The 23,135-nt window shown below is 40.1% G+C and overlaps 1 protein-coding gene across 1 annotated transcript in view; it reads right to left on the bottom strand.

The window, feature by feature from the left end:
• LOC111228258 (double-stranded RNA-specific editase B2-like) overlaps positions 1-3,868 on the bottom strand; it is a 191,603-nt gene extending 187,735 nt beyond the window's left edge. The window contains exon 1 of the mRNA XM_022754107.1: positions 3,766-3,868. Within this exon, the coding sequence (XP_022609828.1) occupies positions 3,766-3,868 (103 nt within the window). The remainder of the gene's footprint in view (positions 1-3,765) is intronic.
• Between the last annotated feature and the right edge of the window lie 19,267 nt (positions 3,869-23,135).

The raw sequence follows: 23,135 nt of genomic DNA, 5'->3' as shown, positions 1-23,135 counted from the left end.
CTGGAGAGCCGGAGTTTCCTCTCACTCTTCCCTCCTCTGCTCTGCTGCAGGTCAGACAGTCAGAGAAGCCCCCAGAGAACACTGTTGGGCCTGACGCCGATCAACGTGTCCGCCCCGCTAATGTCCCCGCTGGTGGCCCCTGGCCTCCTTAGACAGGAGCCTTGAATGTGAGAAAGCAATGACCCTCACCCCTCTGCCCTGCCCCGCACGCCCCCCCCTCTTATGCCTCAACTTTCATCACCACCCCGGCAGCCCACACTCGACCCCTCTGCCGCCACCTCGCTCAGAACGAGAACATAAACAGTAATTGCTACATAAATTATGTTACACTCTGTGTTTTTTACATTTCCCCCTCGGCGATCTTGATGATTTGCTGATATACCGTACTGTACCCTGCAGAGTACAGGGTGATAAGTGCGGTTGTAAAAAAATAAAATAAAATAATGTTGGTCTATAAATCTCTGCTGTGCTTATTTTGGTTCATAAAAAACCCATTGTGGATAAAATACAAGGAATACGTTGTTGTACATATGCCACAGTTAAAGGCAGATGAGGGGAACAACGGTCATGTCACACTGGTGATTGACAGGTATGATTTTGCCGAGAGTGCCTAGTGAAAAAAAAAAAAGACACGCACACATGTTCCTGTACATCACTGGACTGGTCACACACCTCCAGCAGGATTTTATTTGTGGCGCCGACATCCCTTTGGGGACGTAAGCGTAAATCAAAAGGCTGTGATTAATTAAGAGGCAGACACACTGTATATCCATGAGTCCTTCTAGGAGCTATGACACCGGTCACAGACTGTGCTTAAGGGGGAGCAAACAAATACACAGCAAGGTGTACATCCGCACAACGCTGGGCTGACAGGAGCATTGTAACCTGAACAATACGGGGAGGCAGCTGTTGGCAAACTGCAGCTGAAGAACAGCAGAGAGAGCTAAAAACACAGCTGATGGATTTAGTAAAGTGTGGGATTTCTAGGAAGTCTGTCTGGAAAATGGGCCTGTAATCTCCTTTGTGTAATGATTTGTTTTGTCCATCCAAAAATGAACAATTGCAAAGAAGAGTTTGGTGGGAAGAAAAAAAATTAATAGAAGTTCTGAGGATGAATCTGCTTACAACCTTCTGAATACACACATAGGTTTTAGTGACTCTATCTACAAATAATCTGCAGCCTTTTCTAGAGATTAAGCCCCAAATGCCAAGCAATAATCCTTCTGTGACTTTCTGCTTTAAAGTCTGCAAAATAACTGTGTGAAATCTCAAGATGATCACATTTGAGATGAAGGAATATTAAGATTAAAAAAAATGCTCATTTAATCTTTGTGTGATTTGCGTTCAAGTTTTGAATTAGAAAAAAAAATAAATTGTGGTTTTACTTTGACAGCTTAAGAAACATTTAGAGAGGAAAAACAATCAGACAGAAAGGACAGATCTGAGTGAATGTCTCAGCTGCTGGAGCACAGTGAGTCCACCTCCTGCAGCTTTGGAGGAGTCAGCGGCCATCAGCACTTTCCAAAGACACAGTTCATTTACAACCGGTCCCATGAACTGGCCCCTAATGTCCCGTGTTATCAGAATGAATCAGCAGCGCTGATAAATTAGCCGTTCGGAAACACGCTGCGAAGGCCTGTCAGCTAATGTGCACGCGTTTGTGTGATACTCATACGCAATGTTTAATGTTGTGGAACCAATTCTGTCGTTTCCATTATGTAAATACATTTGCCTCAGCACTATATTTTATGTATTGTCTGCCTTGTCTCAATTACTTGGGCTATTAAAAATCAAGAGGTTATGGAAATGAGGTGCAGTTGTCTGTTTGTAGTTTGATGACAAGTGCAAAGTGTTTATGAAAGCTCGTTATGCATTCAATTGCAGTCGCATACGTCAACACGCTCCGAGCGTTCATCCATATTCCACAATGCAATGGGGTGGCACGTCAGTATCTTCAAGCAGAAACAACACAAACAGTTGTGTTATCATCTGTTATACACATAAATAAATAAAAATATAAATAAATAAAAATAAATGTGTCATTGCTATTTTATTTAGATCTCCCCTCGTTTTCTTATGGAGGTGCCAGAAAATGTGATAATGGGAAAAAAAAAAAACTATACATCCGGGAGTGTTTGTGGCTTTGCCAGAGCAAATAAGTGTTTGATGATTCAGTTTGGGTAACTTACTGTTAATTAGCCAAAACACCTCAGGGGATAATCAAGAGAACTAAATCAGGGAGAATATCTTTAGAGGCAGCTTTAAAGTATCAAAGGTTTCACTGACATATCTAAATAACTTTGTTCTTAATCTTTTTAAAATGTCATTCCCCAATTTGCACTGTGGAGTGAAAGATGAAATAACATGGTGTAAAATTACTCAGCAACTGCAGATAAATGTAACAGTGAACAAAAAAAATGTGTAGTAAATTGTGACTATCTTAAAATAGAGAAAACACAACATCTCAAAGTGAGAAGTGGTGAGATAGAAATGTGTGATTCCTGTGTGTTGTTTTGTTGTTTTTTTCATTCAGTCAATGCATAGTGAAAAATGGCAGAAATATATGGATTTCAATGGCAGATGAAGTGTAGTTACTGGGGATATGTTTAGCATGAACCCCGGTCAGCATCTGTTACAGTTCGGCTGCAGAGACGCTCAGAGTCTGGAAAAAAATGTCACAGTTGTGATGTTTCAGTCAGTGAAAATCAGCATGCTTTTCCGTTTTAATTACAGATATAATTGAGTGTTTTACAGTGTGTCCAACACACTGAGTTGACCCTCACTTCTTCATTAGAAGCACTTCTTCTGTTTACAGTTGTATCATAATTAAGAAAAAATACACAAATAAAAATCACAGCACTAAATTAAATGTTATCCTGAATTGTTAAGCAGCTAATGATATTTTCCTTCTTTCTCTCCGTTTCAGGCCCACAACTGTTTCTTAAACTCGAGATATTTTAGTGTTGAGTCGAGCTGAATTAAAAGCAGCAGAGCTCTGGAGTTCAAGCCTCTAATGAGGGGAAAATATTTTTATAAGAGACAACACGAAAAGAGAAAAGCTCCGAGAAATGATTAGGAATATCACTACTGTATTTCAGGAGCTTGGTGAGGTATCAGTGATATAACAATTAAATGTGAGTCCTCTCTTTAAAATTCCCAGTTTTATTATGGTGAATATTGAGCTTGCCTTACACCCTAAACTGAAGTTTAATTCATTGAAATCAATAAGAGAAACGGGTTTAGAAATTGTGGAAGAAAACTGCTTCTTTTTAAGGAAGTTAAACGGGATTCGGTGCCACGTCGCCTCCTTTTCCTTTTGTATAAAAAAAAAAAATCAGGTGTTAAATAGTAAAAACAAGCCGCTTTTCTCACAAGCTCGCGTTTATTTAAACTATTCAAGTGAATTTATAGTTTAATTTGGTCATTATCGTCCTGGATGTCAGAGACACTGGAGGCTTTTTAAGGACAATAAACGCAGCAGCAACTTCAGCTTTACCATGGACAGACAATGCGTCATTCAGAGCCGATGCTACGGGATATTATTGTTCCTTCACAAAGCAGGTGACATTTCTTTATGTTCATTGTTTTCAGTGTTTCGATATGCACGAGGCTAAAGCCGCCGCGGAGCTGACTGCGCAGAGGCTGAGGCAGCGCGGGGTCGACCGGGCTCCCGTGCGCTCCGATGCCCCGCCAAGGTGCGCGCGACCTCTGCTCGCACTGGAGAGAGAAGACACAAAAAGGGAAACAAGTGTTGTAAAGTTTTACCTTTTCTCTTAGATCGCCTCCTCCTCCTCTTCTTCAGCTTGCATTTGACTTGGCCGCTCTGAGCCCCGGACGCGCGGCTGTTGTTTCCAAGTACGGATGCCATCAGCGCAGCCTTTGGAGCGAAGCGCAGGAATAACTTGGACTCGGCAGCTCGACTCTCCTTTGTACTTGTCTCGCTTCAGCCTCCGTTGCTCTCTGAGAACGCAGCGTCCTCGGGTTTGACGTAGAGTCGGACTATATTTTCGGCTCTCCCTCGTTTTTTTATCCCTCCAAACCAGGGGGGGAGCGCGTCTTGCTGTTCGTGTATCACCTCTGAAACTCCAGCTTGCCTCCAGCTCACGGAGAGACTGTTTGCAGCGCAGCGTGGCAGCTCTCAGCTGCACTGATACCGGCGCCCTGTCTGCTCCGCTCCTCTCCGACAGTTTTCCGCGCCTCTGCAGAAATTTTGGCATCAGCCACTTTGAATTCAATCATGCGGGACTCCTATCTATTTGCTGCCGAGCTTTCTAATTAGGGTCCAATCCTGGCTGTCTGGGAGGTGTGACATCACCAGCGACACCCACCAGCCCACACCCCTTATTCACCCGCTGCTTTTTTAAAATCTCTTTTTTTTTCTATTTTACATTTCGACTTATTCTTCACACTTTTTCCTCCACTTTTTTTCACACTCCAGGGGAAGTCTGTTCTCTTCCGCTCACCGCTGGGGGGGTCAGAGGTCACCCTGGTAGGGATACTTGCTCAAGGGTACTTAAGCAGGTCGGCTGTTTACCAGCATGTGGGGGGGGGGGGGGGGGTTGAATATGGGTTCCTCCTGCTGGCAGGCTGCTTCCATGCTCCCTGCTTCCCACCCTGCTGTAAACTCACACAGGCTTGAAGAACGGAATGATGGGATATTTTAGACACTAAGGAGAAAAAAAAGAGACAAAAAACAAAACTCTGTGTTATGAATCCTTCTCCTTCCTCTCCTTGTGCGCTACTTTTTGTCAACTGAGATTTGGGATTTATAATTTTCTTGCAGGATTATGGATCTGAAGTAAATTCCCTCTCATTCCCGCTCTCTGTTCTAAAGTCACTGACAAGTCCACAAAGGAAGATTACTGAGCTAAGATGCTATTCAATTAACTGGCTTTTCCACACATTCAATAACAACTCGCTTACATCAAACACATCTTTGATATACTGTCTGTGACATATTCTGTTTAATTCTCCATCTTTATAATTACCAGCCTAATTTTCCTAATTACAAAATATATGAATAAATGTCTTCTTTTATTTTGAAAGCGCTGCTTGGAGGTTGCAGGCGACCTTCAGCACAGGAGGCAAAAAACTCTAGTGACAGTGTGTTGCAGCCAGAAAGTTTGAAGATTGTGACATTTTGGCATTTTTGTGTGAAAGCGCAGTGTCGAGGCTTTCAGAAAGCATTTGTGGCTTTCCTAGCTGCAGGTTATTGTGTTATTCCCCCGGCCTCTGCAGCGGAAGGTCAGGTGTGTGTTGGGAGGAGGCACTATGGTGCTGCCGCACACAGCCACGGCCAGCACAGTGCAAAAAGACGCAGATTTGTTAAGGCCTCAAAAAGCTTGCTGTGTGTCCTCTGGCTCTCCAGCTGTTTTCATTGTGTTAGTTTGTGTTTCTGCAGTTATTCAATAGAAGAAAGAAAGAGAATGATTTCTAAAAATGGACAAAAATCAGTCTTCCATTGCCTGTAAAAGCTGTTCTTTTTCCTAAAAACATCTCCTTTCCCCTCACCAGCTACCACCCATTTCAGTTTGGAAAAATCAAACCACCACGACACGTTTGCTGATGTCAGACTGAAAAGTCACTTTGAGGCTCTGTTGTTGGGTGGAAACATTTCCTTCCGGCCTTAGGGGCAGAGAGAGCGAGGAGAGAGAGAGAGGGGAGAGAGAGAGGAGGCCGGGGCCGTCTGCCAGGCTGCAGCCTGCCCTCAGGACGCCCACAAATATCCATGTAAATTGCAGTTTAAGAGAAATCAATACAAGTGACAAGTTGCCAATGCCACTATCTGGGGCAGTAATGAAGGTGTGCTGGTTGGGGGGGCTGGAGTGTACATAGATAACAGCAAACAGACTGGGTGGGGCGGAGGTACAGGTTAGAGGCACGTGTATGTGCACAGACAGACACACACACACACACACAGCAAGGTCAGTAGTTGTTGGATGGATGCAAAGTGCTACTAAAGCTTAAGCTAACCTGGATAGTCTCTATTATATCTCCATGATACATGCATCTTTGTTCTTTTACGTACAGGTCACTTGTTCTTGTAGTTTGTTCACGGTTAACACACAGTGCTGCCCTTAAAAAGTCCATGTTTAAGCATTTCTGAAAAGTCTATTTGTAGTTAAAAATAGAAACAGCAAACTGCATTGTATATGGTGAATTAGGGAGATATAAATTAGATAGAATTAAAAAAAATGTTATTGTGTACTTCATTTAAAGCGTGGTGCCCAAAAATATACCATGTACATAAACATGTATCATGTCACTATATGATGTGGGTAAATATCAGGCAGAATGAAATTCTAATGTTAATTCTTAATTATCAATTTATTTGATTATTATTCAATTGTTTATAAACAGATAAATTTGTAGAAAATTGTAAAAAGAAAAAAAAAAGTTCATTACTATTTCCCATAGTTGGTGACATCTTCAAAAAGCTTGTTTTGTCCAACCAACATTTTTTGCTTGAAATGTGGCTCAAATCATTATGAACATTGTTGGTGATTCATTTTCTCTGTCAATGAGCTAAGTAATTAATTGACTTCTTGTTTAAGCTTTAGCGTACATTTCCAGATTAAGCTCAGACTCAAGGATGTATGATTGATCAGGTTCATCTTCAGTGTAATAACTAAAGGCTGTTTAGAGGGCCACTCCACTGATTTAGCACTCCACCTTTGTGGAGCTGGAGGTTGAGGTATCCTGAGTTTCATTGGGGAAGCTCCTAAAAGAACTGGCTCCTACATTTCCCATAATGCAACTCAATGGCATCTCCGTGGACCAGGAAATAGCCATGTCTTTTAAACTCCTTGCACCAAGTTAGTATTCACTGAGCTCAGCCTTTAGAAACCACAGCCACCGAAGACATTATCAAACTGTTTCATGTATAAATGGTAAATTTTTTATTTATTTTTTTTTTTTTAGTATTTCACCTTTATTCAATAGACACACACACAATGTGACAGAAAAGGGAAGAAGAGAGAAGGGACATGCAGCAAATAAAGGTGTGGAGCAAATAAAAAGAAAAAAAAGGAGTGATGTCTTTAAATATATGTCTCATTTCAGGGCCTTTTCATGAACTAATACTACCTCTGTCTGCATTTGACCTCTGTATTAGACAAACACTATGAAATAAAAGTATTATAAGTTATGAAATGTCTTTTCCGTTTCTATGTTTACTCATTTAGCCCACAACCCCTAACACTTGGCATTAGTTTGATGTCATATCTATGGATTAAAGAGTTAGATTTTAATTGAGATTACAGCAAGCACGTGGAAACAACTCCTCTTTTTTTCCATGATCAAATCAGACACCTGCAATCTAAAGATAAGGAGACCAATCAGTACGCTGCTCAGACACATTCATCCTCTGCTCTTCTGATTTTGATTTTTATACATAAGAAATTTTTACTCTACCTTTCTCTCTTTGCTGTTTTCATTATTAGAATAATTAATTTGACAGTAGGTCTCTGTTCAGGTAAGACTGTCTCCATGGTAATACATCTGTTACTCTCTAATCAAAACACTGTAATTAATAGTTACTTTTCTTAACTCACGTTGGAGAAACAGCAGGTGTCATCTTTGGAGGTAAAAAGAAAACTGTGAAATGCATTTAAGATAAGCAAGTGAGAGTTTAAGGCCAGATTAGACAGAGACACATATTATATTTTATCACCTCTGTTTAAAACATTGTTTGGTGCTTTGCAATGTTTTTGCGTCCAAAACTGCCATCTCCTGACAGCTTTAATGAAAAAAGAAACACAAATGACCAATTACCCAAAAGAAATGTCTTTTAAAGTCGAGAAATTCGGCAATAAAATTCTCTCTTCCTGGTAGAAATAATACTAAATTGGTCAGCCTGCTTATCAACCCAACCAGCCTGGTTAACAAACATGGTGGAGGTGGAAGCCTTGGAGACCTTGTGGGTGGATATTAACTTTAAGCCCCCCCCCCCACATCGGTGGAAGGAGCAGTTAGGTTAGGTGGTTGTTGCCTTATCAGGTGTTCAGCATTTCTTAATTACATGATTAGTAATTATTGTTGTATTGTCAAAAATGTGATTTAATAATAATTGCTGGTTTTCCATCATGCTTTCATACATTGTCTAGTAAGACAAGTGAAACAGGTATTAAATTGTATCCTGTGTGGTATTTTAAAGGCTTTGTAAAGTTGCCCTAGAAACCGTGGCTCAGTTTTAATGTTTTCTCTGTGACATGTTTTTCACAGCTATCCTGAAATTTTACCATATGCACCAAGAAAACGTTTACCAGCATCACTGGGACTGAAGACCTTGAGTGTTTTCTATGGGGATGAATTGCAATTCCTGACCTTGTAAATCTTTTCCAAGCATTTTTCCAAAACAGTTGTTAACTGCATGGATTTTTGATGTGTACATGTAGCTATAACAAGATATGTTGAGATGGTGCAGTGACGTTATCAGCTGCCAAATAACATTGTATTCATATTAAACCCTCAGCTGAGGAGCCTCACACTCCTCATAAAACCAACTTCTTGCTTGTCTTTTGAGATTATAATGTAACCCCTCCTTGCTACTGAATGCAAAACATTAGACTGGGCTACTGTTTCAAAATCTTGTATGAGGGGATCCTGAGTACTTAGCGTGTTGAATTTGCTAAACCTTCCTGTACCAGTAAAATTTCAGGTAAGTGACTTAATTTGACCTTATGAAAAATAATTAATAAAACAAAAAATTTAGACTAAACACTTCCCTTGTTTTCACCACAAGAAAATATGCCGCAAACCAAAAACATATGTGTGTGTGTGTGTGTGTGTGTGTGTGTGTGTGTGTGTGTGTTGGGGTAAAGGAGCTCTGTTATGAGATATCAAACAGGTAATAGTAACCTGAATTATAATTAACACAATAGAAAAGTCTCAATCACATAGTTTGTGGTTAGTCAATTCAACTTTTATAACAGTTCAAATTATTACCAAGTGCTTGGATTTCTAACTGTTGAGGCCCATATGAAGAAGCAAATCCAGATCCAAAATCCAAAATCCAAAAGTCACTTACTCACGATACATGCCGAGCTGGTAGATGGAGATACAGGTAGTTGCCTGTGTTCCAGTGTCCAGGTCCAGCGGCTGAGTCTGTCCCATAGGTCAGTCCTCACAAACATTACAGCAGATGCTAATTTACACGGCGCTCCAGCGACGTCATCGTCTCCTCCAGTCCTCGGCAAAAAAATGCGGCTGGCGTTTACAGTTGAATGTCCCTCACGACGGTGCTAGCTTAAACGTCCACGTTTTACAGTCCAAATTACACTTTTTACAAAGCGAGTGAAGACAACAAACGCAGTTAGCCTGACTGCACTTTCACTTTGACCTTCCGGAAAACGAGCTACGAACCTTAAGATACACTTTTAACTGCAAGATAATACTTGTGCCGATACTTTAGAAGTATTTTATTTCACAAATTTTAATCACCTCAACAATAAACTTAGCTTTCACCACTCTATTGGATACATTAACCCCTCTTCTTTGACATGTTCTCCTCCTTCTCCTTCTCCTTCCCTATTTTTTTTTTCTCCAAGCTGATCTCTGATTGGCTTAGGTTACACCACTCAAACAAACTGAAAGCACATTGGCTAGGTAAACAGTATATTGCAAGTCACGCCAAAACAAAGGATTATGGTAACTGTAGTTGTCTATAGATTTACCCGCATATGAAATAAAACACTTTTATTTAGCTGTATTTTGTGGGTCCCTACAATAACAAATGATCCAAATTATTATTGTGTGTGTTATGAAACAACACTCATATTTATTGAAAATCGTGTGTGTGTGTGTGTGTGTGTGTGTGTGTGTGTGTGTGTGTGTGTGTGTGTGTGTGTGTGTATATAAATATATATATATGTGTGTGTGTGTATATATATATATATATACACACACACATGATTTTCAATGCCACTACCACCGGCATGTTCTCAGCAAGGTCTTGAAAAGCCATTTCTGAATCAAGCTGGAGCTCTGTAGCAGCTTGTAGGTCATATATATATATATATATATGTGTGTGTGTGTATATATATATATACACACACACATGATTTTCAATGCCACTACCACCGGCATGTTCTCAGCAAGGTCTTGAAAAGCCATTTCTGAATCAAGCTGGAGCTCTGTAGCAGCTTGTAGGTCTCTCCTCTTTGTAAAGTCAGAGAAAGGTTGGCTCCATGGTTGGACTGGGAAAAAAATTCAACCTTGGAATTAAAGACCACCTGCACCAATAACAGGCACACACAGAGGGTCAGTAAACCCTTAATGGATGTTCTGACAGTCCACCCGCTGTCCATGAATCTGCAAGAGCTGTGTCCGGACATCTTGATTCAGCCAGTAGCTGGGTTTCCATTGCGGTTTTGTGCAAAACAGTAGTGATTTTTTTTTCAGAAAAGTTGACAAAACACAGTTGAGAATGGTCTGTGTTTCTATTGAGTTATATTTTGTGAATAAAGTAGGGTTTTCTCCTCTCTCCATACCATTCAGACTAAATGTGACAACGCATTTCCAGTAGTCCGCCTCTCAGTTGGAACTGGCTCCCTTGGTGCACTGTACAGCAGGCACCACAACTTGAAAAAAGTCTTTCCATTTCACTTTTGCAAAATATTACTTTGTCTAATAGTCTGAAAAACCACCTTATGTGAGCATATACATTTTTTTGCAGTTTTTTCATAATTTCTGTCCACTACTAATTTTTAAGTTTGCAATTTCAAATTACACATTAAGCAGGTTAATAGAAACACACCTGCTGTCTTTTGCGTCACCTGAGATGAAGACACCTCTCTATATCACAGTTACCAGTGTTATCCCAGTGTGGATCATGTTAAGATATTTGCAAAGATCACAAGGATGGAATGCATGCAGTCGACACCACTGGGGCAGACTATCAAAGTAGATTGGAAATCTGAAATTAATCACAAAGGATTTCTTCCTCTTTGGCGCTCCTTCAGCTTGTGGTGTGGTAGTGTGCCCTACTCCTAATACCAGCCCTGTCTGACTTTAGCGTGCAATTCTGGTGATGGGTAAAGACAAATACAAATTCAGGTGTAAAGCATAGCATACATGATCAAGTCACCAAGCAAAACCCAAACCATCCAAAATTTTCATGTCATATTTGAACATGACAATATCTTTATCTCCATAACCCTCATTTAAGACCAATGCTAACAAAAATTCAACTAAGAAACAGATTCCACAAACAGGTGGCAGGCATTTTAAGCAACATACTTCGAAGACTGGATTGTCAGGAGAGGAGAGGAAGTGACATTTTTGACAAGCTGGATTTGCAAATGAAGAAATCTGGGTCCAGCTGTGAGTATAATCTTACCACATCTAGAAACCAGATAAACAAATGTTTAACAGCAGGTGTAGAGCGGTCTCTTGGCTGTGATCCCTCTTGGATCTAAACTTTACACTTTCAGTTTCCAGAGGCTGTTAATGCAAAGATGGCCAGCAGAATGAAAGAGGAGGACATGCAAGGACAGCTGTGAGAGGAAACTGTCTCCATAGCTTTTGAAAATATTTCCATGGCTTTCCCACCTGTGGCAAGGAGGCCAGCAAATGGAGGCAATATTGAAAAGTTGGAATTGTGCCAGAGAATGCTGTTTTTTGGGAGCAATGTCAGGAATTTGAGCCAACTATGCCTTAATGTAACTTGCAAACATTACCAACACAAAGCACGCTAATTGCTTGCTGTAAACTCTTGGCCCAGACCTCATTTCAAGGTTGCATTCCCCGGCCGTATTTAAACTTTGAAAGTGACATTGAACATTTCATTTTACAGCACTTAGCTACAGCCGGGGGGGGTAAATTTTGCTGATGAACTGCCTCCAATGTACCTTTTCTTCAGAAACAATCTCCTTCGGATGACTTCATTTTTTTTTCTTTTTCAACCTCACCCACCCCTCTTAAGTGACACCCATTAATCACATTAGGTCTTTGGGAGAATTGTCTGCTGAGCGTCAAGTCTTGGCTGACCCCAACATTTGGAGAGTGAAGATAAAGACGTTGCACTGACAGCTCTGAAATAGCCCCTTTTTTCACAGGTCAGCGTTCAGGCGAATATGAATATTATTATTCATAAAAAGAGGAGAAAAACAATTGAGTTCTTACTTCAGAGGAGTTGAATGACATTGGGAATTCTCAGTGTGTCTGCTGCTGTGGATAGATTGCCTGGGTAGGTTTCAAATCAATGTCCTGGTAGCAAAAGACTCCACATATTGACTTGATATATGCTACTGCAAATGTATGAGTGAATAAGATCATCATTAAATCTTCATAATATTATGGCTGTATTAGTTAGTCTTCACATTTCCCTATCTGGAAACCAAATATCCCCTGACATAAAGGCTTATAAAATACTCTGAGAGCCCACGATTGTGCAGATCAATGGTGATTGTGTTTAATATTGGATTCCTTAATTTCTGAAAGCATTGAATATTATAGCACTCTTTGTGAGTCTACATTCCAATCAAAATGTCTCCCTGAATAGGAACTAACATCATTGCCCTTAATGTCACGTAACATTATCAGCTCTGTGGTTTAGTACAATGGAGCCATTGTGTTCTGTGGTGAGGGGGGCTTATCAGTGAAAGACAGGAAAGGAGAAAGGAAAGGAGAAAATGAATAGAATAAAAGTAAATTCGATCTCTGTTTAGCAATGGAGAGATTTCTCAAAATAGTTCTTCACAATGCTGGATTCAGACACTTTGTTCAAATTCATTTCTGCTTAGAAATTAGTATACATAGATCATTGGTGTTTGCCTTGACTCGTGTTCTTCTACTTCAATAACGAAACATAAGAATATATATATATATATATATATGATTTTACTTTCTTTTATGTTGTGATACTGCCTGCTACATTGGGGGGTAAATTATTGAGTCAAGCTGACAATGTCAGTTCTGTCACTTGATTGGTGTAATAGGGTGCTGCAGGAATGAGACCGAAAACCTGGAAATAAGTTTGCATTTTTGCATTTCTGGTTCCCTCATCCTGAAGTCGATCTGTTTTTTGAATGGGTTTTTGATTGGATGGTTTTATTCCATGACATAAAATACGTCAGTAAATACCCCCACATTTTTTAAAATGCTTTTATGTGCCTTAAAAAATGTAGTTGTTAACAAGTGGCTAAATGAGACTACAGAGATTGTCAGGGACAATAAACATCATGACGCCAACACGAAAACCAATCCACCAGTCCACCTTTACAGCCTGGTTGTGTTTATACTCAAGCTCTTGCTCTCAACTTTTACTAACTTTGTAAGAGAAAAAGCTTATGTAAAAGAGGCAAGTGCTAAATAAAACTATAAGTGTGAAGCTTAGTGATGGTGTCACTGAAGTCATGCCATGGTGTAATTTGTTTATAGCCTAACATTAGCTTGTTACTTCTGGCGATGGTATTTAGGCTTCAAAAATCAAGTGCAGTTGATTTGTAATGAACAAAATGTGTAAATATCATAAACTTTTGTTTGTCATAAATCTTATTTTCTGCAATAATCCAAAAGCCAATCGAAAAATCCCATTTGCTTTTTTGTCAAAACCAGGGTGATGCTAACTTCCAGGTTGGCAACCAAAAAATACATCATCCACTAAAAGTGATTGTAAAAAAATTCTTTGGTTAAGCAGCTATGGACTGACGTTAGCTGCTGCAGTGCATTGTTCCTATGTACGTCATGTTAGATATAAGTTACTATGTGCAATGTATTGGACTATCTGTTGCTATGTGTTTTGACTGTGTGGTCATTTGCCACCAATAACATCTGCTGGAATAAGGGTTATTGTTAGAAAACCCAGAGAGGGCTACTTAGAGTAGCTCGCTAGCTTCCACTTTAAAAGGGGAAAGCAAACAATGGATCTTCCCAGATGTTTAATGTTGTAAAGGGACAGACTTCAGATTGCTAAAGGTAAATTTCTTGTGCTAACTGGGCTGAATTTGTGTGTGTGTGTGTGTGTATGTGTGTGTGTGTGTGTGTGTATATATATATATATATATATATATATGTATATATCTGCATCCACCACAGATATCAAATTATGTCAAACAGATATCAAACAATCTTTGGCAAAAAGTTTGTTATAAACCCATTATAAAACACAAATACATATGCATCAGAGGGTCATTTTCTGTTGTCACCATGTAGAACTGCTTTAATAAAGACAGTTAATTATCGAGCAATGGTGGCACGGAATTCATTACCAAATTTCCTGACATCAGAAACAATATGTTTTTAAAAAAAGTTAAGATGGTATCTGGTTACACAAGCGATGGCACAGAACATAATGACTTTATTGTTTATAAGAATATTTTGTTTTTTGTTATGTTTTTCTGAAGACGGGAAATGGACACAGGGAGCTATTTCATTCCACTTTTATTTTATTTCAGATTTTGTGTATTGAATTGTGAGGAGTTTTCTTTTCTCAGTGGTTAAAGAAATGAAATGATTAAATACAGCTATGGTATGTATTAGGTTTGGCGTTGGTTGTTGTATGTTGTAAGGGTTGCGTTGTGTTTTGTGATTCTTATCGTGAGAATGAATGATATGGATGTGATGTTGATCTGTTATCACTGAAGTATTTTCTATAAATTTACGGGGGCCCCAGGAAGAGTAGCTACTGTTACAAGACAGTGGTTAATGGGGATCCAAATAAATAAATAAATATTGTTAAACTGCTCAGGTTTTGCTAAAATGAGTCGGAGCACTTCCTTGTTGTTGAAACTCATGAGGGAAATACAGGCCTATAACATGCCCCTCCTCTGAAGCATGTACATTGTGTACACACATATGTCAGAACAATTTTATCCATTTTTGAAAACTAGAAAATTATACAAAACAGTTACAACGCAGTGTGATCATAGTTTCTATTCCGTTACACAAAAAGGTGAGAATAATTCAATTTTTAGTTTGACTTAAAGAGCTATAAAATACATGACTTAATGTACACATATTAACCAAATTTCACTTCTTTAAGTGAAATTTAATGATACAAGAGACCAACAAGTTCAACCGCAGCTCATGCTACAGATTTTTTCTGTTTGATCCTCTTGTAGTTTGTGTTATCTGGCGGATGGAGAGTTATATCTGCACAGACAGATGGAGAGAACCATTGTGGAGCTCCTGAAGGTAAAGATGCTTGTTATGCCAGGTCTGATCAGGCTGAATTCAGCAGCCCGGGGGGTTTTGGTGTCAGGCATGTACAGTGCTGGAAACTCCCCTGACTTCTCTGACTGCAGATTTCATATATTTCATGAAAGTTACGAAGAGCTCTCTAAAAAGCTCTGCTGTGGACAGACCATGTGTTTCCTGGCACTATGTTTGTTGTACACCTCATGCAGACATTATGAGCTGCTCTGGCTTTGACCTGACAACAGAGAGCGAGACAAGGACGCGAGTAAAAAACAAACAAACAAAAAAAAAACATTAAATGTCAGCAGAGCTTAGTTCTTAGTTCAAACATCCTGTTCAAACTGATAGCACCCTGGACGCTGGAACCGCTTGGGAACCGCCTGTAATTGAAAATGAGCAAAACAAAATCAAACAAACACTGGTGCTCTCATGCATGTCTCTTTTTAAAAAAATGAATGTGTTTAATCAGTAAACCTGCTTTTAACTGACCCATAATTGCACACTCACATGCATGTTTGGATATCTGCCACATATTCACACACATCACCGTCGATACGACCATGTGGGAAAATGAGTAAACAGAAGCTTATCATTTTCCAAAAAGATCTAAAAAGGCCTTGAAGCTCAGCTGTATCCCATTTTGAAGACAGAGATTAATTGCCTCTTTTCCGCCCCGACAGTAATCCTTGAAACTGCCTCTGCTTGGTGCAACAGCATCTCAGTCAGCTTCCACTTTTCTCTCTCTCTCTCTCTCTCTCTCACACACACACACACACACACACACACACACCAAGGATACTACCGCATAAAGTCAAACAGGCCTGCTCCTACCACACACATACACACACGCACTTTACTACATCACTAATATGCAGCCCATTAGCACTTAAAAGCCAACATCCAGAATTACGCTAAGTCGTGCAGGCGTTTGAAGTGTTGCAGAGTCACAGCTGTGTGAGTGGCAGGAAGCACGGAAAGTAACAATGATGTTTTGCTAGTGTCGCTCGGCTCGGCTCGGCTCGGAGTTGAGTTTCTTAATCCCACAATGCAGGGAGAATTGGTAGCTTGGGTACGGTGAGTCTTAGCACTTGTGGATTGCTGCTCTATCTCCAACTCTAATACCTCGTGGAATAAAACAGATCAGAAAGGGTGCTGTTGTTGTTTTCCTGTGATATTTGCAAGTCTTAAAAAAAAATCAAACAGGCAAGCAGCAGTTTTAATTAATTTCCCTGTCTTTGCTCACAAGACCATGCGCGTGCAGAATGGTAGCATATGGTGTGCTCTGTTTTGCAAATCCTCAAGAATCCAGACCGGCGTGGGATTTATGAATGTAACAGATGAGGTTTTGATGATTATGATGTTGCTGATGGTCGTCGGCACTGGAAAAGGTTGTGCCTTTGACTCTGCAACGCAGCATATGCTGCCCGTGGATAGTGAGAGGTCATCCAGATCTTCTGTCTGCACCAGCCATTTCATTACACCAACAGATGGCTGTAGGGATTATATCATTAAAATATCCTTCTGATTAATCTTTTTCATATAATAAAAATGATCAAATTGACATAGTCTCGTCATGGGTGACATTAACTGCATTGACAATTTTGAATTCCTACTTGGAAGGAAACAAGACTAAGTAGTAAATTATATTATTGAGTTGTTGACTAAATGAGCATCAAGCTTGTGGTTTGCACATGAAACATAATATATCTCAAGATTAATGAGGATTAGGGTTACAGGATGTTTTTCACTGCATTTGCCAGAGATGACTGGAAATCACTGAAAGCTTTTACAAACTGAATCCTTGCTTGGCAATTAACTTTGTATGCACTGAGGACATGGCAGATTTTGATTTGGACAGAAATTACTCCGCTCGGTACGTGTCTGTGCTGAAATCAGCCCAGTGATTTTCCTACCACCACGGCGTCATGTCACCGCTGCATTGGCACTGATTACAAGGCCCCATTGACCGGCAGTGCATGCGTTTCTGTCCTCCAATGATGGCGGCGCATGAATAGGGTGTAATCAATCTTTGATCCAATCAGAGGTCGGTGTCTGGGTGACTGACAGAGAGGTCTCTGTGGGGCTCTGATGAGGCCAGAGTTAAAGGGCTCCCAGGAGACCAGAGGCTATGACAAAGAGATGCTCTGAACAGCAGTGACTCACTGAAACAAATTTAGTGAGCAGTGCTGAGCATCTATCTCCTCTGTCTGTCCATCACTGCCTCAGGTCAATGGGACCAATTCATTCCCCTACAGAGGTGCGTTTTTTCCCCCATAAAACATTAGCTAAACTGGCTCATGAGAATGGCGGTTGGCATGAATGCACCTTTTCCAGGAAAATATATCTTTGCCAAACTTTAAACAAGACGATAGTCCTTGTGAGAGATGAGAGAGGGCTGAGCTAACTACTGCTAGTGTTTCCTTTTACCGTCTGCTGCTACTTCTGTTTGCACGTAAAGAACAGTGCTTGCCATCCTGTGTGCAAACCAGCAGTTTTCTAAATTTAACTTATGATAAGAAAAATACAGCAAAGAGGCCAACAAGGCTGCGAAAATGATTTACTCATGCTAAAATGCTACAAATAGCACAAGTATATCTGTATGTATGTCTGCATTCACATAAAGTTTTCAAAAGTATTTCATTGAAGTATGCCTGTAATGGATGACATTTACACAGGCAAATGACAGAGACCTTTAACTGTTCTGAATGACATGTACCTGGAAACTCTGAGTTCCTTCATAACAGAATGCCATTTATTCTTGCAGACAGCTTAGCACTGCTGGCATGCAGCAAAAAGGCAGGAATTTTTTTGCAAAGAGGAGTATTGTAACCTGTGTCCTTTGAGTGAAAGGGATTAAACACATTTTTCTGATTTTTTCTTAATGGTGTAAACACTGAAATCAGACATTGTGTGTATCCTTGAGGGGCCACATGTCTCGAAGTTCTTGTGTTTACATCTGAAGTGAATCACTTTCCACAACTATGCTGATCCATCTCTTTAAGAGCGTATTCTGAGCCGTCACAACTGTATCCTGTTTTTTGCATAATGTCAAAGTGTTTTAACCATTCTGCTTTCTGATGGAGCCATGTGAATAAACTGTTCTCTGGTTTGAAAAGTCAGCTCCTCCAAGTGAACAGTAGATGGTGGTAGTAAACATTTTACATGTAGCTGGGACAGGGACAGCAAACTGTCAGACAGAACACCTCTCTGAAACTGAACCACAGAATGTACTTGTTTTGTTTTATTTTGAAAAGGTCTGATTTAATAATCTGAAGGGGTTATGATAAATATACAATAACTCATTAAGCATAAAGCATATTCTACCTCAGGTGCAGTTTGAACACATCTGCATAATGCTTTTGTTTCAGTCTCTACATATAAGGACATCTTCACGCCTGTGTTAACATTTTCCATGGATCAAAGACAAGAGTCATTACTTTCCTGTTACTAACAATCAGCCATGAAGGCTAAACAGTGTTTGACAAAATGCAGGAAGGGAGAGACAGAGCTGCTAAATCCCCCAAGTTAAGCTCATCACCTCCTCCTTCTCTGAAGCTCCAGTCTTTCATCAGGCAGGGTTTATCAGTGCGTCAGAGACCGGCAGTGTTTGAAGTTTCCAGCTTTCCCCCTCACTAAACCACACATCGAGGTGAGCAGCCGAGACTAGATCCCCGTCAAAATGGACGAACGCGCTCAAGAGCGGCAGGAGGAAATGGGGTGAGGATTCAGCATGGCTGTCACTTGTCATGCCAGACATGCGTGAACAAGGGTGGAGTTTGTTTTTCTGTCAGGAAAAGGAGCTGACAAAATGCATGGGCATACAGTGATGGAGAGAGTGTATGTAGTTTCTCAAGCGCAGGGGATGAAGGCGCTGTCGATGGAAATTAAAGCTGGCAGATCAATAACTGTGGGAACCAAAACCCTGTCAGAGACCATACAGTACAAATACCAGAGTCTCTATGTAATCTGGACTGAAAATGGAGCAAAGAAAATTTATATCTAGTAGTGAAATTTATCAACAGCCGTTCTGCTGTTTTAGCAACAGCAACCCGGTTTCCTGTGAATTAAGTTCATTTGTAACCACATGACTTTAACAGACCAAGGTTCACAATCTTAACTGTAAAGCTGCTATGATTATTATTTTTACAGAGTTTCTATTTGCGTCTGGGTGAAAACAGTCACATGGCAGCTATACGGCTATTTACACCTGTATGGAACACTCAATGGCTCCCTAAGTGCCACGTTTCCATGCTGTTTAATAAATGGCTTACAGGTCGGCGCAAATAGTTGCAAGGCGCCGTTTAATAAGCGCCTTACACCACTTGGTGTCAGGCAGACAGGGACTAATTAAACACCACTATTACAGACAGGCGTTTAGGAAGTCAGGTGAGAGTATGAAAAAAAAAGTCCATATAAGGAGGAAGTGGTGGATGAATGGTTAAGAACTAGCCACTCCCCCAGGAGACTGGAGTTCAAATTATATTCAGTTTTCCATTCAGTTCAGTTATGGGTAGGCACCAAAACTACTTGGTTAGGTTTGGGTTAAAATAGACCCTTTCACAATGTTAACCGTGTGTTTCAAAGCCTTTATATCAGAACTTCTCCCATGTGACTCATTGAGGCGGTCCAGGAGAGCCTAAAACCTGGGTGTAAATAGTCACATTGGCTGTCAACCCCAGGTGCAAATAGCCCAGTGTGACAAAGTAATTTATTTACCAATGCATAACTATAAACATTTTAATCATTAAGCAGGAAAAAGTTTTTATTGTAGGAAAAATAAATGAATAATCTTGATCATGAGTATTTCCCAGATATCTTTAATATGGACATTCTGCATATGGATGCATAACCAAAAAAAGGTTTGAAGTGGAAGCCTAAAGCTGCTGATCATGGACTGCAACATCTCTACTTTGCTTCTGGGCAGGGACTTTTGTTACATGTCATTCTCCATCGCTCTCTCCTCTTGTTCCCCATCATCTCTCTAAACTGCAACTATCAAAGTCCTGAAATGTCTTAAAAATTATACATTAAAAAAAGGTTATTTGAACACTTTTCCAATATGTTGTTAAAAAAAAACCCAAACTAATCTAGGTAGCATTATGTTTCCTTCAAAATGTATTTTGCTAATAAAACAGCTGCATATAAACATACTTTCATCAAAAGATGGGAGGAGAATGGTGTGAAATTTAAGTATCAAGGTTGTTTTTATTGTCCCCTGAAAGAATAAACTGTCTTGGATCGAATAAATTGTTCAATTAACAGATTTGTCACTCAATAAATAAAATAAGACATGCAAATGCACTATTCACAAAAAAAAGAAGAGAAAATAAACTGTACACTGTTAAAAATAGAAGAATCAGTACAGTACGGCTCAGTCACATTACTCCCTGTGTGAAGATCTTAATTGGGCTTTCCTTTCAACTCTCACGAGATATAATATCAGGAATCCTCCGTACAAACACTGCTTTTCTGTGTAATGCCTTAATGTATGTATAGAGACGAAAGGCCCGACGGCGTCTTTGTGCATGTCTTTGAATTGACAGTGCTGAGGGATGGTAAACTGACAGGGGAATTCTCTCTTTTGCCTCTTTAGTTGGAATTGATTTCTTCAAAGGCGACTGTTGTTTTTTAATTAAAACATTGAACTGGCTAATTGTGAAATTGATTCAGGTTGTGTTTTTCACTGTGTAAAGCAATATACTGTTGCCCTTAGTGCTATCTACAGTCCAGACCATAAGTATTTGGGTAGTTTCACTTTTTTTTTTGTTCTTCATGCTCTGTGCTTCAGCATATTCAATTTGAACTAAAATAATGGATACTCGATTAAAATGTCAAGTCTTAGATTTAATTTGAGAAGGTTTACATGAATAGAGAAAGAACTGTGTGGGAGATGAGGTGACGATGCAAGTGAAGAAGATTATAATGAGGCTCAAAACCAGCAAAAATCTCTCAGAGAGATGTCAAGGGTAGCTGGTGTGGCAAAAACAACAGTTGGGTTTATTCTAAAAAAAAAAATTCAAGTAAAACTAGAAAATGTAAAACAAGCATAAAAATGCAAGGCAAGTCAAGGACCCTCTCCAGGATGTAGGTGGACATGTTTCACTGCCAACAATCAAGAGAACACTTCCGTCCAGAACTGCAAGAGGATTGACCACAAGATGCAAACCCCTGGTGAACCTCAGAAACTTCAGAAAGGTATACCAGGTTATAGTTCACAAAATCACACATCAAGAGACCAGTAGAGCTCTGGAACAAAGTTCTATGGACTGGTGAAACAAAGATCAACCTCCATCAAAATGATGGAAGGAACAGCTCATGACCCAAAGCCAATACCTCATCTGTAAAACATGGTGGTTGTTCTGTTATGGCTCGGGCATGTATGGCTCCTATGTAAGTGGCACAGTGGTATCTGTTGATGATTTCACTGCCGACAGAAGCAGTACTATGAATGTCGAGGTCTACAGGAGCAGTCTCTGGCTCAGATTCAGCCAAATGCATCAAAGCTGACTGGACGACATTTCATCACTCAGCAGGACGCTGATCCTGGACATACGGCCAAAGCAAACAAAGACATTTTTTTAGAGTGGAGAGGTGGGATATCCTTGACTGGCTGAGTCAGTCACCTGATCTCAGTCTGACTGAGCTGCAGTCCTCTTACTGAGGACCGGACTAAAAACAGAGACTCCGCAACAAGCAAGAGCTGAAGGAAGCTGCAGTGAAGCTCTGGGAGAGCAGCACCAGGGAAGATACAAAGCCTCATTGACTGCCAAGGATTTAACTATGTGTTAAAAGCATTATATCTCCCACACAAGTTTTTTTTTTTATATCGATGTAAACCTACTCACATTAAAGCTGAGACTCCACATCATTGTGTAGTCTCCATTATTTTATTTCTGATTGAATGAGCTGCAGCTCAAAACCAAACAAACAAAGTGGAATTGTCCAAATGCTTTCAGTCTGGACTGTATGTTTATCAGGGAGAGTAAAGCAGCTTGCACTCTCAGCCTGTCTTGCTCTTTCTAATTCCTGTGCCTCACACACATATCCAGGAGCGCACACACACACACACACACATACACAGTTTAGACAGTTTAATGCTGTAATCCCACAACTCTTCAAAATGTTTTGGAAGTTTCTCAGTAAGCTATACGTATAACTGACAGCATGAGAGTCTTTAACTCACAGCAAACCCTGTAAGCTCATCCTCAAAGTAGCTCCAAAGTCTGTATCAACAACAGGATTATACATCGGACCAATCCGAACTTCAGGAAGTGATGTGCACTTAGTTTACATGTTGCTTCTCGGGAGCAGTGACAATTGAGCTATAATTGTGCATGATGTTGACGTATTCATGAACTTATTGTACTTTTCCCACTGCCAGTAAGATTTATGTCGTGCCTGAGATGAAATTTCCTTTAGAAAACTGCATGACAAACCCCCACATCCGTCTTTCTTGAGGGCTAAAGTTACCTTCAGAGGCGCTGTATATCAGCACGGCGTTTTGCCACTGGATTAATCATCAGGTTTTAAATTATTCATACCTTATCCAATCTTGAAGAAGTGTCCTCAGTTCAATGTAATTCCATAATTTTGCCAAGAAAAATGGCCCTTTATGATGGCGCCTAGGGTGTCACAGCAAAGGTGTCTACCAACTCACTTCAGTCTCTTCACAGCAGCTTCTCCTCTCTGCCAAGTTATTTCCAAATACACAAGGTAATACAAGGTTCACACATGCAAACCACAAGGTAAGTTGTATACACACAAACAGCAACCCAGGATACAGTTTTTCTTTTCCTTTTCCTTTGAGGCAGAAATAATTTCATTGGTTGAATTAAAACAAAAGGACTGATCCAAACTGCAGGTTAGGTAACACCAAGCTCTTCATGGATTGGTATAAAATTTGGTCTGTACCTTCATGGTACAGAGGATGAATCCTACAGTACTGACTTTTGCCACACGTTGAGGTTGACATTTGTGGCTTTGAGTGAAATATGTAG

Source organism: Seriola dumerili, unplaced genomic scaffold, assembly GCF_002260705.1.
Source record: "Seriola dumerili isolate Sdu_G_001 unplaced genomic scaffold, Sdu_1.0 BDQW01000216.1, whole genome shotgun sequence".
Lineage (NCBI taxonomy): Eukaryota > Metazoa > Chordata > Actinopteri > Carangiformes > Carangidae > Seriola > Seriola dumerili.
Note: the sequence above shows the minus strand (reverse complement) of the source record. Positions and strands in the feature narration are given on the sequence as shown.